The sequence below is a fragment of the Ceratotherium simum genome, unplaced genomic scaffold (genome assembly GCF_057802395.1).
Source record: "Ceratotherium simum simum isolate JZ-2026a unplaced genomic scaffold, ASM5780239v1 HiC_scaffold_43, whole genome shotgun sequence".
NCBI lineage: Eukaryota > Metazoa > Chordata > Mammalia > Perissodactyla > Rhinocerotidae > Ceratotherium > Ceratotherium simum.
The window spans coordinates 5565138-5579517 of NW_028261259.1; the positions used below are offsets into that span (position 1 = coordinate 5565138).

A 14380-nucleotide genomic window follows, 5' to 3' on the forward strand; every position below is an offset into this window, starting at 1 on the left:
TAAAAGTTTTTGCTGAACAATTAAGTATTTATGTATTTGTTTTGATGAAAACATGAAAGTTTATGTTGGAAAAAATGGGCTATTTTCCTGTATTCGTACATTACTACTCAGCATTTAGTCAATTTCTATAGTTACTGGAGTTATAAACATAATTAAAAAGGCATGCATCCATCAGAAAATAACTATGAGTGAATCTGGAGATTGTAGGGCCAAAAATAATGTTTTCAATATTATGTATCAGAACATGTATATACATAACAAGGATGAGAGAAAACTCTGATTAAAGGAGATTAAAATGTGATCTAATCTTAAAAGAATAAAACGAGTGTCAGTCCTGGGAGACTGGGGATAGGCAGTAAAATTTCACAGAATTCTGAGACTGGAAATGGGCCATTCCCTACTCTCATTCTTTTATTGTCATTGCCAAGGGAATTTGGCCACCAAGAACAGAGAGATGGAAGGGAAAGAGGACATGGAAGGATATTGCAGACATGGGAATGGTTCCATTTTCAGGACACCTTAGAGCAGCCAGGTGTCCATATCCTAGGTCATGTAACCACAAAGAATTTCCCCTGGCAGATGCCTTCTGTAGCTCTTCTCTCCAAATTTCCACTCGTTCCTTCTGGTGAGATCATCCTAAATGAGAACATGTTGGGAGAAAGACAGAGCTGCCTGGAGAAAAGCCTATCTTGTAAATTGACACTGCTCTAGAGCTGGCTGGGCAGAGGACAGGAGCTACACGATGGATACCGACACTTTTCAGTCCAGGGACTTTCCTTTATTGCCCTTTGGGGAATACACTGACTGTAAAACTGAGGTTCACTGAAGGCCAATGGGATCAGGTGTGAGACTAAGGTGTCAATAAAGCACTTGACGCAACATGTTTTCATGTGTATCAATATGTGCATAACTAGGGAGAAGGGCCTTAACATCTTTATGATCCTTAAGGGAAATTTGACTCACACCAATTTAGGAATCATCGGCAGTAATGTGTCATGTAGAAGAAGGATCGTCAATCTAAATGAACTTATTCACACACTCAGTGTCCTAGTCAGTATGGGATGCTGTAACAAAAATATCATAGATGGGGTACTTTATTTATTTATATTTTTGCTGAGGAAGAGTCACCATGAGCTAACATCCGTGCCAGTCTTCCTCTATTTTGTATATGGGTCACCCCCACAGCATGGCTGCTGATGAGTGGTATAGGTCTCTGTCCATGAACCGAACTCATGCTACCAAAGAGGAGCTCATGGAACTTAAACACTAGGCCATGGGGCAGGCCCCTAGACTGGGCATTTTTGGGTTTTGTGTGTGTGTGTGTGTGTGAGGAAGAGCAGCCCTGAGCTAACATCTGATGCCAATCCTCCTCTTTTTTGCTGAGGAAGATTGGCCCTGGGCTAACATCTGTGCCCACCTTCCTCTACTTTTTATATGGGACGCTGCCACAGCATGGTTTGAGAAGCGGTGCATCGGTGCATGCCCGGGATCTGAACCTGTGAACCCTGGGGCCACTGAAGCGGAGCACCCACATTTAGGCACTGCACCACTGGGCCATGCCTAGACTGGGCACTCTTAACAAAAGTGCATTCCTCACAGTTCTGAAGACCGGCTTGTTCAAGATCTAGGTTCAAGTTGATTTGCTTTTGGTGAGAGCTCTCTTCCTGTTTTGCAGAAGGACAGCTTCTTGCTCTACCCTCATCTGGCAGAGAGAGCTCTGGCACTCCATCTCCTTGTAAGGTCACTAATTCCATCATGGGGGCTTCACACTCATGGCCTCATCTAAGCTAATTAACACCCAAAGGCCCCAATTCCAAATACTCTCAGGTCGGGGATTAGGATTTTACTGTATGAAATTGGATTACATAGACATTCAGTCCATAGCATTCATGAAACCAACAATTAACAAATATTTATAGAAGTCATACAGCCCCAACTGAAGAATGTTCTGAAGATCATGTGGCAAATGATACAATGTCTTTCGCTTCATAGAGTCTTCTAGTGGAGGGAGTAAAAATTAACAACAGCCAAAGAAAACTTGTGATATTTAAAAGCTAACATAGATCAATTATGACAGACTGTACTTACAATTGTCTTCTGGTAAGACAGGTCTGATTATCAGAGTCCAGATTAAGCAAATTCCCCCAGGTGAGCTCATGTGTGGCAATCTTACCTAAAAAGGCTCTTTCCCTTTTGAAATTTTCTTTCATCTAGTCCCGTTTTCTTCCACATCCCTTTGATGTTTTCAAACACACAGTATTTATTAAATCAATGTTTAATTGTTGCTCTGCCTTTACCACACATGACTAGAAGCAGAAGTTACTGGACTTGGCTGGAACCAAATTTCAGTTCATTTTTCCTCCTCATTCTGCTCAGACTCTCTTCTCTCACTGTTGAAATAGCAAATGCCTTAGAGGAGAAGCCACGTGGAGATGGTGCTCACAATCTTGTGCTTCCCTCGTCTCAGAGATTGTAGACCCTCAAGTCCTGTCTGCACAGGATGTTCTACAACCCTCCAAACAGCTGTTCTGTGTGCTTTGTCCAGCTATTCTAGCTGCCCAAGAAAAGCTACTCAGTAAAAGTGGAACCTGAAGTAACTTTATCCTGAAACGTTTTAAATATTTTAAACCAATGAATATTTGTCATTTTTCTAGGAGTATTTCTATAATTTTATAAGAAACATTTAAATAGGAATTTTAACAGCAATAATGGCTGTTCTTTGGCCAGAATTCCATGTCATTCATTGTTTGGAATTATATCTAAACTTTGATGCACTCTCTTCAGTGCTTTTTAAAATATCACTGTTCCTTACTTTTAAATATCTTGTGATGGGTTTGTATCAGTCACCTCCTTTGTACCATTTCAGATCCTCTTGTGTCCTCATACCCTTGAGTCATATATCATTTAGCAACCAGCTTTGCAGGTATCATATTTGCTTTATGCAAGTGCCTCCTGTCTGCTCCCCACATGTTCTCCCTGTTCCCTCTGCCTCTCCCTCTCACCCCGGGGTGTCCATGTTGATGCTGAGGTGTGAAAACCCCCCTGATCAAGCCCAGATGTGCACGGTCACGTTCCTTGTTGTGTGGATGTCTGTGTGTTCAGCAATTCTGTATGGTCACAGGGTGCATGGCTATTACGGCTTCTATGTGAAGGTGTGTTTTGTTGACGTGTGTGTGTTTAGAGAGTTCAAGTCACTGTGGGCTCTGAGACAGTGAGTGGTCTGTATGTGTGTGTGTTTGTGTGTATGTTCTGAGTATCAGTGTGCATTATCATGTGTAGTTTACAGTCTGAATGCTGCTGGTCATTTGCAAATAGTGTGTATGTGTGTGTGGGTGTGTGTTGTCAGCATTTCCATGTGTTCAGAGGATGTCTGTCATTGTGGGAATGTGTAGAATAAGTATGTTGTTAGAGATCAGTGTGGGCACCAACATTGTTTGCCTGTTACTAGTTCAACCCTCAACACCCCTGAAGAAACATTGAGTCCAGACATTCACAGGCCCCATCAGGCCCACAGAGATCTTACTCAGCTGTTTTCTTCCCATCACAGAAATATGAACAGGTAGCCAAGGACCACTTGATATTTGAGGAATTCCTCTAGCATGAAAGATGTAGCAAGAAACACATACACTGAAGTGAGGGACTAAAGGAACAGCAAGGAAATCCAGAGATCATAGTGAAACTTCAATTGCATATCTAGTAACATCTTCAAAACAATTAGACATGGGCTGGTCCCATGGCCTATTGGTTAAGTTTAGAAAACTCCACTTCAGTGGTCCAGGTGCAGTTCTTGGGCGTGGACCTACACCACTCACCAGTGGCCACACTGTGGTGGCAACCCGCATACAAAATAGAGGAAGGTTGACACAGGTGTTAGCTCAGGGTGAATCTTCCTCAGCAAAAAGATTGGCAACAGATGTTAGCTCAGGGTGACTCCTATTAAGCAAAGAGAACCAAAAAAAATAAAACCACCAGTAAGTGTATATACATGTATTGATGTTACTGCACAATATTGGGGTTCTCTTGCCCAATGCACATTAAAAAAGCCAATTATTCTGGCATCAGCTTTTGGGAAATGAAGTGTAACTTTATTTTGTGAGATTGATCTGCAAGGAGACGGGGGCATGTGTCTGTCTCAGATCTGTCTCCCTGATCCAGGTCTTGGGGCACAATTTATGGGATGAAGGGCAGGGTGTTCTGACGTGTGGAGGTACATGATTGGAAGTAAGGAGAAGTGAGGGAATTGATGATCTGCGCAAGCAAAGTCAAGCTTTGCAGCTCTTCATCAGATGTGTGTTCACAAATGGGCAGTGTTACCATGATCGGAGAATGGAGTTTTATCTCCTTGATGTCATAAAGGTCACATATAAAGCATTTGTGAACTCCCAGTTGATGAGTTGGTGGTCCCAACTGGTCTGAACTGGAAGAGGGGTCTCAGTTCCTGAAAGAAAACTCTTAACTACTCTGTTCATAAGATGGGGTCAGTTGAACTGGTCCTGGAGGGCCCATGGTTACGTTTGTATATGCATATCTAGGCATATGCGTGAGATTATCTGTATGTGTGTTAAATGTGGAGTATACACAAAGCCAGACTTTAGTTAAAGTGGTCAGGACAGATTTTAATCAGGCATATACCACTGCAATAGGGAAGAAGGAGCAGGGTGAACTGAACTCAATTTGATTTGTACAGATGTGACTGGGCATTTGAAAGGGAGAATGAGGGAGCAGGCAGAAGGGTGAGCAGGGGCTCAGTAGAGTCAGGGAGGGAAAAGTTACAGAATGTTGGTCAGTGCAGTGTGATCTGGCCAGTTGTGTCTGCTGGTTGGAAATAATCAAAGTTTCACTTCTCTCCTCTCACAGCATCTGGGAGACAGACACCCTGTCCTCATCTCAAGGAATGGCTCTCAGGACCTTGAGAAATGCACTCCTGAGTTATAGCAGACACACCTACAACTCTAAAGGACAGAGGAAAGATTCACAGTTCTAAGCACTTTTGGGTAAATGCTCTAAGAAAGGGATGTCAGGGGCCAATGATCAAGTGTTGGCCAGAACAAATAGTCAATTCTTTTGGCTGCCTTGAGCTTTCTCAGGCAGGCACTTTAAGGGGGCAGGGGTGATCCTAAGGATGTTAATTTGAGCTGTTAGAAACTGTGTAAGTGTTTAAGTCTTATAATATGTGTGGGGGTGTGAAACCATTTGTGCTGAGAGGCTGTAGTTATTATAGGCCAAGTTATTATAGGCTCAAAGGAGACTGGCTTGAGTTTGGTCAAGTACAGGAAACTATATATATAAATAATACTCGTATATTTTTTCAATAATAAAAATCACTATATTGAATAATATATTGAATTAAATATAAATATATATTTAATGAATATATATTGAATGTGTATATGTATATATATTTGAATTAAATATAAATATATCTATATATATGATTTAAAGGAATATTCAGATATATTAACAGAAATTTCCAAAATTGATAAAAGACTTCTACTCTAGATTCAGGCAGCTGTATACATCTCAAGCAATTTAAAAAAAAAAAAATCTAGAGCCAGATCCATTCAGGGAAACCAAAGAGCACTAAATACAAAAGAAGATATTCAAAGCCCCTCAGAGGAACAGAACACTTACAGAGACTTACATTTAGACCTATGATACATTACTTAACAATGGAAGGCAAGAGAGAGTTGGATTAAATCTTCAAGGTACAGAGAGAAAATAACTTTCAGTGTATACCCGATCAAACCATATCTCAATAACTAGGGTGACTTAAAGACATTTTTATGCAAACATTTACTAAGGGTATTACCACGAACAAATGCTCATTAAGGAATTCCTAAAGAATGTACTTTAAGGGGGTCAGCCACCTGGTGTAGTGGTTTAAGTTCAGCACACTCCACTTCCAAGGCCTGGGTTCGTGGGTTTGGATCCCAGGCGTGGATCTACACCATTCATCAGCCATGCTATGGTGATGACCCACGTACAAAATAGAGGAAGATTGGCATAGATGTTAGCCCAGGGCTAATCTTCCTCAAGGAAAAGACTTAAAAAGTAAAAAAGAATGTACTTTAAAAAGAAAGAAACTGGGCCGGCCCCGTGGCTAAGAAGTTAAGTGTGCGCGCTCCGCTACTGGTGGCCCGGGTTGAGATCCTGGGTGCGCACCGACGCACCGCTTCTCCGGCCATGCTGAGGCCGTGTCCCACATACAGCAACTAGAAGACTGTGTAACTATGACATACAACTATCTACTGGGACTTTGGGGGTAAAAAAAAAGGAGGAGGATTGGCAATAGATGTTAGCTCAGAGCCGGTCTTCCTCAGCAAAAAGAGGAGGATTAGCATGGATGTTAGCTCAGGGCAGATCTTCCTCACAAAAAAAAAAAAAAGAAGAAACAAACTGATAGAAGAAGAAATGGTAAGAGGTAAAAATGGATCGTGAGTATAAAAAAGGATAAACGTCTGAATAAATCATTGAAAGCATGATTTTTCCAAACAATCATAATATTGACAATGTATAACTGATGGAGTTAAAAACTAATGACAAGGGAACTTCTGTTTTAGAGTAGACCAGGACAGGAAAGCACTCGCTGCAAAACTGGACAAAGACAGATAAATTATAAATATATTTTTAGAACATCAGAGAACTTCAGAATCAACCAACTAAAATTCCAGAAATAATAAAAAGATTTTTATGTGAGCCCTGCAGGCGTTTTCTGATTCTGGGTGGTTGCCGAGGATCTGGCTTGCTCAGTCAGATCCTCGGCTAAGAAAAAGAGAAATTAGCCAAACTTGTAGTGATTCTGCAGGACTGGTGTGGCAGATGAAACTTGAGAGCTTTCAGACACACAACTGCTCTTTCTCACAGCACCTGTGCTAAGTTTTGGTGCCACACAGATATCTGGGGAACTAGGCCAAACGCTTCCACAAAACAAAATGAAACCTCCAGAAGTGGTGGAAGTGGCCTAAGTCCAACATACTGCTAGTCTGATCTTCAGGGAATTTCCCATATTGTGAAGCAATATCAGGTAGGAGGCTGGAGAGCTGTGCTGAGATGTCTGAAGCGTGTAGCTGAATTGTCTATGGGCTCCCAAACTTGAGGAGACAGAAATCTACCAGACTTAGAATCAGACGCCTGTGCGGGGGAGGGGAGCACAGCAAACAGAAACAGGGAAAGTGGAAGGGCTGGGTTTACTAAAAGTGAGACCCAGCCCTGACTCTGATAAAGGTCTGATTGGACTCAGGTGCTCCAACCTCACTCTGTTTCTCAATGAAGGAAAATAAAGTCATGTGGAACCTCTTGAGTTATGTTACACAGACCTTCCAAAGACACTGGTGAGAGGATGGAGAAGGCAAGCCACAGACTGGGAGAAGACCTTTGCAAGTCACATATCTGACAGGACTATAAGGAACGCTCAAAACTCGGCAATAAGAAAATCCTAGTTTAAAATGGGCACAGGTTTGGACACTTCACCAAAGAAGATACACAGATGACAAATAAGCACATGAAAAGATGCTCAACGTCATTAATCGTGAGAAAGATGCACATAAAAACCACATTGAGATCCTGCTCTGTACCTATTAGAATGACTAGAATTAAAGAGGGTGAGCATACCAAGTGTTAATGAGGGTGGAAAGTAACTGGAACACTCCTACATTGCTGGTGGAAACACAAAGTGGTTCAGCCTCTTTGGAAAACAGTTTTGTTTATTTACTTTTTTGTGAGGAAGATCAGCCCTGAGCTAACATCCATGCTAATCCTCCTCTTTTTGCTGAGGAAGACCAGCTCTGAGCTAGCATCTATTGCCAATCCTCCTCCATTTTTTTCTCTCCAAAGCCCCAGTACATAGTTATATGTCATAGTTGCACATTCTTCTAGTTGCTGTATGTGGGACTCGGCCTCAGCATGGCTGGAGAAGAGGTGCGTCAGTGTGCACCCGCGATCCGAACCCGGGTTGCCAATAGTGGAGCGGACGCACTTAACCACTAAGCCACGGGGCCAGCCCCTGGAAAAACAGTTTTAAAGTGGAGTTTGTTATGCTGCTGTAACACATTAGCACAAATTTCATGGCTTAAAACAACTCAGATTTATAGTTTTACAGTTCTGTAGGTTAGCAGTCTGACATGGGTCTCCTTGGGCTAAAATCAAGGTGTTGGCAGAACTAGGTTCTTTGGGGGGGACTATAAAGGTTAATCCATTTCCTAGCCCTTTCAAGCTTCTAGAGACCACCACATTCCTTACCCTATGGCGCCCCTCCGTCACCCTCAAAACCAAGAACTCTGCATCTCTCTGGCCCTGCTTCCCTTGTTGCATCTTTTTTCTACTCTACTGCTTCTCTTTCCCTTTTAAGGGCCTTTGTGATACACTGGGCCCACCTGGATAATCCAGGATAATCTCCCTATTTTAAAGGCAGTTGATCAGCAACCTTAATTCCAACTGCAAATTTAATTCACCTTTGCCAAGTAAACTAAAGTTTTCCCAGGTTCAGGGATTAGGACATCTTTGTGGGCCATGACTTTGCTACCACAAAGAGTTTTTAAAATAAAGTTAAACATACACATACCATGTGACCCAGCAATTTCACTTCTAGGTGCTTACCCAAGAGAAGAAGACTAATGTTCACACAAAAACTTGTTTGCAAAGATTTATAGTAGTTTTATTCATAGTCAAAAAAGACAAAACCGAAAATAACTGAAATGTCCTTCAACTGGTGGGTGGATAAACTGTGGTAAATTCATACAATGGATACCACATTCAACAATAAAACAGAAAGAACTGCTGATACAGTCAACAACGTGGATGAACACTCAAATATATGTATTGCGCTAAATGAAAGAAACGACTCAAAACGCTGAATACTGTAGAATTCCATTTATATGATATTCTAGAAAAGACAAACCATAGGGGAAGACAACAGATCATTAGCCACCAGGGGTTAAAGGTGGGGAAAGAGTTGACTACAAAAGAGCAGCTCAAGGGAGTTCTGGGTGCTGGAACTGTTCTGTATCTTGATTTTGGTAGTTGCACAGCTCTATGCATTTGTCAAAACTAACGTACAAAGAGGAAAACAAATACATCATTTCTCACCCATCAGATTGGCAAAAATTTAAAAATCTGACAATGCCGATCTGACAATTCCCAGGGCAAGGATGACTCAGACACTGTTGGCGGGAATGGAAATTGTTAAAACTTCAGAGGATGATTTGGCTGCAGCTCATCAAGTTGCAGATTCACATCAGCCTCTGGCCCAGCAATCCACTCACAGGCAGGTGTCCATTCTAAGGAGTTCACGTGTGCTCAAGGAGACACACAGACAAGTATATTCATTAAACATGGTAGGGGAATGAATTAATTGTGGTTAGTTATTTAAAAAAGAAAGGAAAAACTGCATATGGGAAAGAATCAACGCTGCTGGCTACATATATGATCTGGGAAGGTAACTCATTGGTTTGTCTACTTAATAGTACACAGCACAGACAGCACTGTACTAGGAATCTGAAGACAAGCATGTGAGCATTTAGTTCCAACTCTGCCACTAAGTAGCAGTCAGACTATGGATGACTTAACTTGAGAAACCTCACTTTCCATTTCCTGGAAAATGAAGAGATTAGTCTCTACAACCACTAAAATTATTTCCAATTCCACAATTCTATGATTCAATAAGTCAACAATCAAAAATTATATTCCAATTTACCTATGTTGAGAAACTGTTTTTCCCAGACACCCTGAAATCAGAAACTATCAGGGAAATAGGACATCTTAAAATATTGATACATAAAATGGCCCAAATTTATTGGTACATCTATGACTAGCTGTTTAATCAAGATTGTAACTCAGAAAGAGCATATAAACAAAGAAACCCACCATAATGACTTGGGTCACCCTCAGGTAACACATATGTCCTCTCCCATTTTAACATTCCAAAACAAATTCACCATACTAATGTGGGAGATCAAGATTTGGCCATCCTAAAATATATCTCCTTACCTTGATTGTTTTCTCTGAGGGACATTTGACCTCCCTCACTAACTGCCTAAAAAATTTGACATGGTGGCTCCTTCCTGGAACAGATCTATCATGATGGCTATAAAGATAATGTAGGATAGAGATTACAATAGAAAAGGCACCAACAAGCCCCTCTTATCAGATGTTCTGTCTCTCTGGCCACATTCTCTAGATGGCCCTGCTAGGAGTTGCCAGACAATCACTTACATTTATAAGGAAAATCTCCATTTATAAAGGTATATACCTCTTTGTTTTAGAAAGAGGGGGGATGGCCTCATTTCTAGAGGCTTATCAATGTAGAAGGTGAGGCCTTAAATCTACATAATAACCTTACTCTTGTTTACTGTGCTTTAGTGGTAATCTCCTATAACTTACTCCCCCCACCCCCAACATCCTCCTTTGTCATTGGCTGAACATGGTATTTAAGACGAAAATTTCTGCTATTGTGTTAAAAAACGCAGTGTCCCTGCTTTCTCCCATGTATACATGTTATTAAACTTGATATTATTTTCTCCTGTTAACCTGTCTTGTTAATTATTTGCCCATGTATAAGAACCTTAAAAAAAAGGGCCCAGGGAGATTCTCCCTCTTCCCCCGACACTAATGAGCCCATCTTGTCAAGTTCAGGTCTATCTAGCCAAAAGTCATTCATGTATATGGTAAGATTTTCTTTATTTTTTTAACAAAGATAAAATGATGAATGGCTTTTTGTATTTTTGCCTGTTTCATCTATAAAGACCTTACATTACAATTTAATAGCTTCAGCCTGCTACAATAATTTAAAGAGCCTTTTGAAGCTTGTAATATGCCACGTCCAACAGGATCTAGTAAAAAAATCAGTAGTTCACAATCCGAAAAAGCTCATTTATATTCATTACCAACAATACTTACACTTCAAAGACACTCATAACCAACATATCATTTGTTCCTACTGCAGAATTTAGTAAGTTGTTAAATTCTCGTATCATCCAAAAGCATAATTAGGATGCTATCATTAAAATGTATTTTTTTATCAGAAATATTAAAACTAATGATTAAACTAAATGGTTAACTAAATATTAAAACTAATGGCAACTAACGACCTGTTTTCTTTCCCTATGGTTTATCTTTTCTAGAATATCATATAAATGAAATCCTACCGTATTTGGCCTTTTGACTTTTCACCCTATCAGTCAAATCAAAATTTGAAAATTCCTGTTCTATGAGCTTTCCAAATCTAAATTCTTAGCATTGTAAATGAATATGGAGACAAAACACACACTACATACTACTTCTAAAAACCTCCTCCTTATCGGATTTTAATTCTATCACCAACTGCCAAGAAAAATCTTTCCACTGATACCAAAATTCCCTACACATTATGTCAATCATCAATTGATCAGTCATCAGTCTATGTTAACAGAACGTGAGTTATTATTAGGAAGCTACATAATTTGCACCAAAGATTGTTTAAAGCTCCTTTCATTAAATGCAGTTTACAATAATTCACAGGCTTCAAATTTCACCTTGCAAATATACAGTCAATTATCAGAAACTATTAATGGGATTAGGCTTTTCTATAAAAGTGGTCCCAAGGAAGTAGGAATATTTATTTGTTTGAAGAACGCAATGAGGAGCCCAATAGCCTGAACAGAGTCAGACAGAGGAGCGCTGACCACAGGCCATCTTATGAAGGGCCGTGTTCACCGGGAGATATCCCGACCTGGCCTAGACGGAGTCCCGGGTGGCACGAACTCAAGGGCTCGTGCAGAGGGCAGGCGACTCCCTGCCACCCCCTGCACCTCCGCTGGGTGGGCAGGAGGCCCCGCTGTGGTGGGGCCCCGCCAAGACAAAGGGACCGGCCTGCCAGGCGGCACTCCTCTGTTCCTCCAAGGGACAAAATTGGGCTCCCCCTCCTGGAGCAGCCCGCCAGCAGCCCCGGCCCCCGCCCCCAACACTGCGCTCCCGCCATCTTCAGCGGAGTTCTCCACACCGAGCCCGCTGCCCACCGCCTACCTTGGCGCCGCTCCTGCCCAGCGCTCCTCCACACTGCAGAAAGGCGAGCTCCCCAGTGCTGAAAATCCTGGAGGAAGGATCCAGAAATTGCCAATCCCCCCACACAAACCTCTGAGACAGCCACGTCCACACCAGGGACCCCGCCTCCAGTGCACACGCTCCGGGGCTCTCCAGCTCGCCGGCCCCTCTGCTGCCTTGAGCGCCCGTCCTGCGCATGCTCGGGCGTCTCCGCGGATACAATGGGAACCGCTGGGGTGGGCGCGGGAGGGGTTGGGAACTGAGGTGTTCCTGAGAGGGAGAGGGAGAGCGGGAGCGGGCTGTTCCTCTGCAGCTCTTGACTCTGCTCTCCCTGGATGACCGTCAGCTCCTGGAGAAGATCTGCCTTCCCTTGAGGCGGCTCCTCCTGTCCTGAGAAGTGCATCACATGAACTAACATTTGTTTCAAAAAGAACGATGACATCCTTAACACCTGATGTGTCGTGTCCCCAGAAGAATTCTCTGCTTCCCCAGAAAACTAGACAGCGAGCAGCTGGGACCGTGTTCTGACCCAGGAAGGAAGGATGCTGAGGGCACAGCTGTCTCCCCTCTGCTGGCTCCTTCCCCTGATTTGTGGCCCTGATGGGGCTATACCGTTGGGGACTCGTGCAGGTGACAAGGCTCAAGTGTTTGCCCATGGTATTACATTTCTTATGATTTAGTGGTTAAAACGGGAAGCTAGCTGTCAGTTTGTCCGATGATTTCACTCGCAGAAATGTCTTTGGACAAAGAAGCTTGCTTAATTTCTGATTTTTATAATCAATAACAATAATTAAAATACTTATTTTCTTAATCTCATTGGCATGCTAAAACAAACAAGTCACTTGGTTTTCACCAAATTGGCCACATTTTCATTAAAACTTTGGGAATATCGCTGTTTGAGGTAAAGAAAGCATTTGGGAAGAACAATTACCCTTAGATAATATCTTCCCAGATAAATGTACAAACGCATAGTTATGAGCCATTTTGAGGGGCCTGGGAAATCCAGTTTCAGTTCTACAATGGATCATCTGAAGGTTAAATTAGTAATTTTCTGAGGAGTTTTTGAGTAAATGTTCATGTCGCCTTCATCAAATAGGTCTGGTGATTTAAATGAAGGTTGAGCTTAATGATAAAAGTTTTCAAAAGACTGAGAAATATTAAGTAAATATACTAAAAACAAAAAGGTGCAAATCAAAGTAAAGCCTGCCATTATCCTCTTTAAAAGAGAGTCACAGTAGCACTATTGTCAAGGTATGAGAAGGCATAGAAATGCTTTATAAAGTCAATTCTTCACTTCCAAAGGACCTAACGTGACATTCTAGAAGTCTCCATAGTCTTTCACTCATCTAGATTAAAATTGCTCAATTTATATTTTAAAGACTAATGAATCTGAGGGCAAAATATTCAAGGTCAGTGTTTAATTGTTTTTCATTGTTGCAAAGTACATGGGTATAAAGTGTGGCTGAAATCCATGGTCTTGGAGAATAAAAATATATAGAACTTATTTATCACTCTCACAGCATGTCCTGACTTAATCCTACAAATGTCCCAAGAGTAAAACCTCAGTGAATTCCCTTCTGTTCTTAGATATGACATCTTTCCTTCGTAATGAATATTCTCAAATTAGGCTCTCGCTAGTAATTATGTTCCTGATGCAAATATGCAATAAAGAAGAATCCATGCGTGATTAAATTTGGCTCAAGAAGACTACTTAGAACCCAAATTTGTTCTTTGCTTTGTTTTTCTTTATCGATTTCTTTCTTTCTCCTCAGTGGAGTCGGCAGATAGATGACACAGAAAGCTGAGAGACTGGAAGGCAGAGTCTTGAAGAATGTGGGATTTCCTAATCTTACAGGTCTTTTTTATCTTTAAAATTCTACGAATTTTCTATTTATATAGGGGTTCATTTTTTTCATTATTTCTAATAGTGATCATAATAGTGAGACTAACAAAACTTAACACTTGTGGGACTTTTTTCATCATAAAAATTTATGTTATTCTGACAATTGTTAATATATTAAAAAGCCACTAAGAGCTAATCTGATGCTCAGAGGATTTTTAGGGTAGTGAGAATGTTCTGTGCATAATGGTGGCTACATGTCACAACCCATGGAACTGTACAACACAAAGTCTGACCCTTAAACTAGAGACTGTAGTTCATAACAACGTTTCAATATTGTTCATTCATTATAACAAACGTATTACACTAATGCAAGGTGTTAATAATAGGGGAAACGGGGCTTGGGAGAGAGGAGAGAGGCAGTGCAGTGGATGTATGGAGCTCTATGTACTATCTGTTCAATTATCTGTAAATCTAAAACTGTACTTTTAAGAATAAAGTTTTTTAAAGTTTTTTTGAAAGGCA

At 41.2% G+C, this 14380-nt stretch overlaps 1 protein-coding gene across 1 annotated transcript in view; it reads right to left on the minus strand.

Annotated features, from left to right (window-relative positions):
• LOC147911471 (uncharacterized) overlaps positions 1-12457 on the minus strand; it is a 29415-nt gene extending 16958 nt beyond the window's left edge. Inside the window, exon 1 of the mRNA XM_087428030.1 lies at positions 12142-12457. Coding sequence (XP_087284156.1) covers positions 12142-12457 — 316 coding nt within the window. The remainder of the gene's footprint in view (positions 1-12141) is intronic.
• Positions 12458-14380: the final 1923 nt, after the last annotated feature.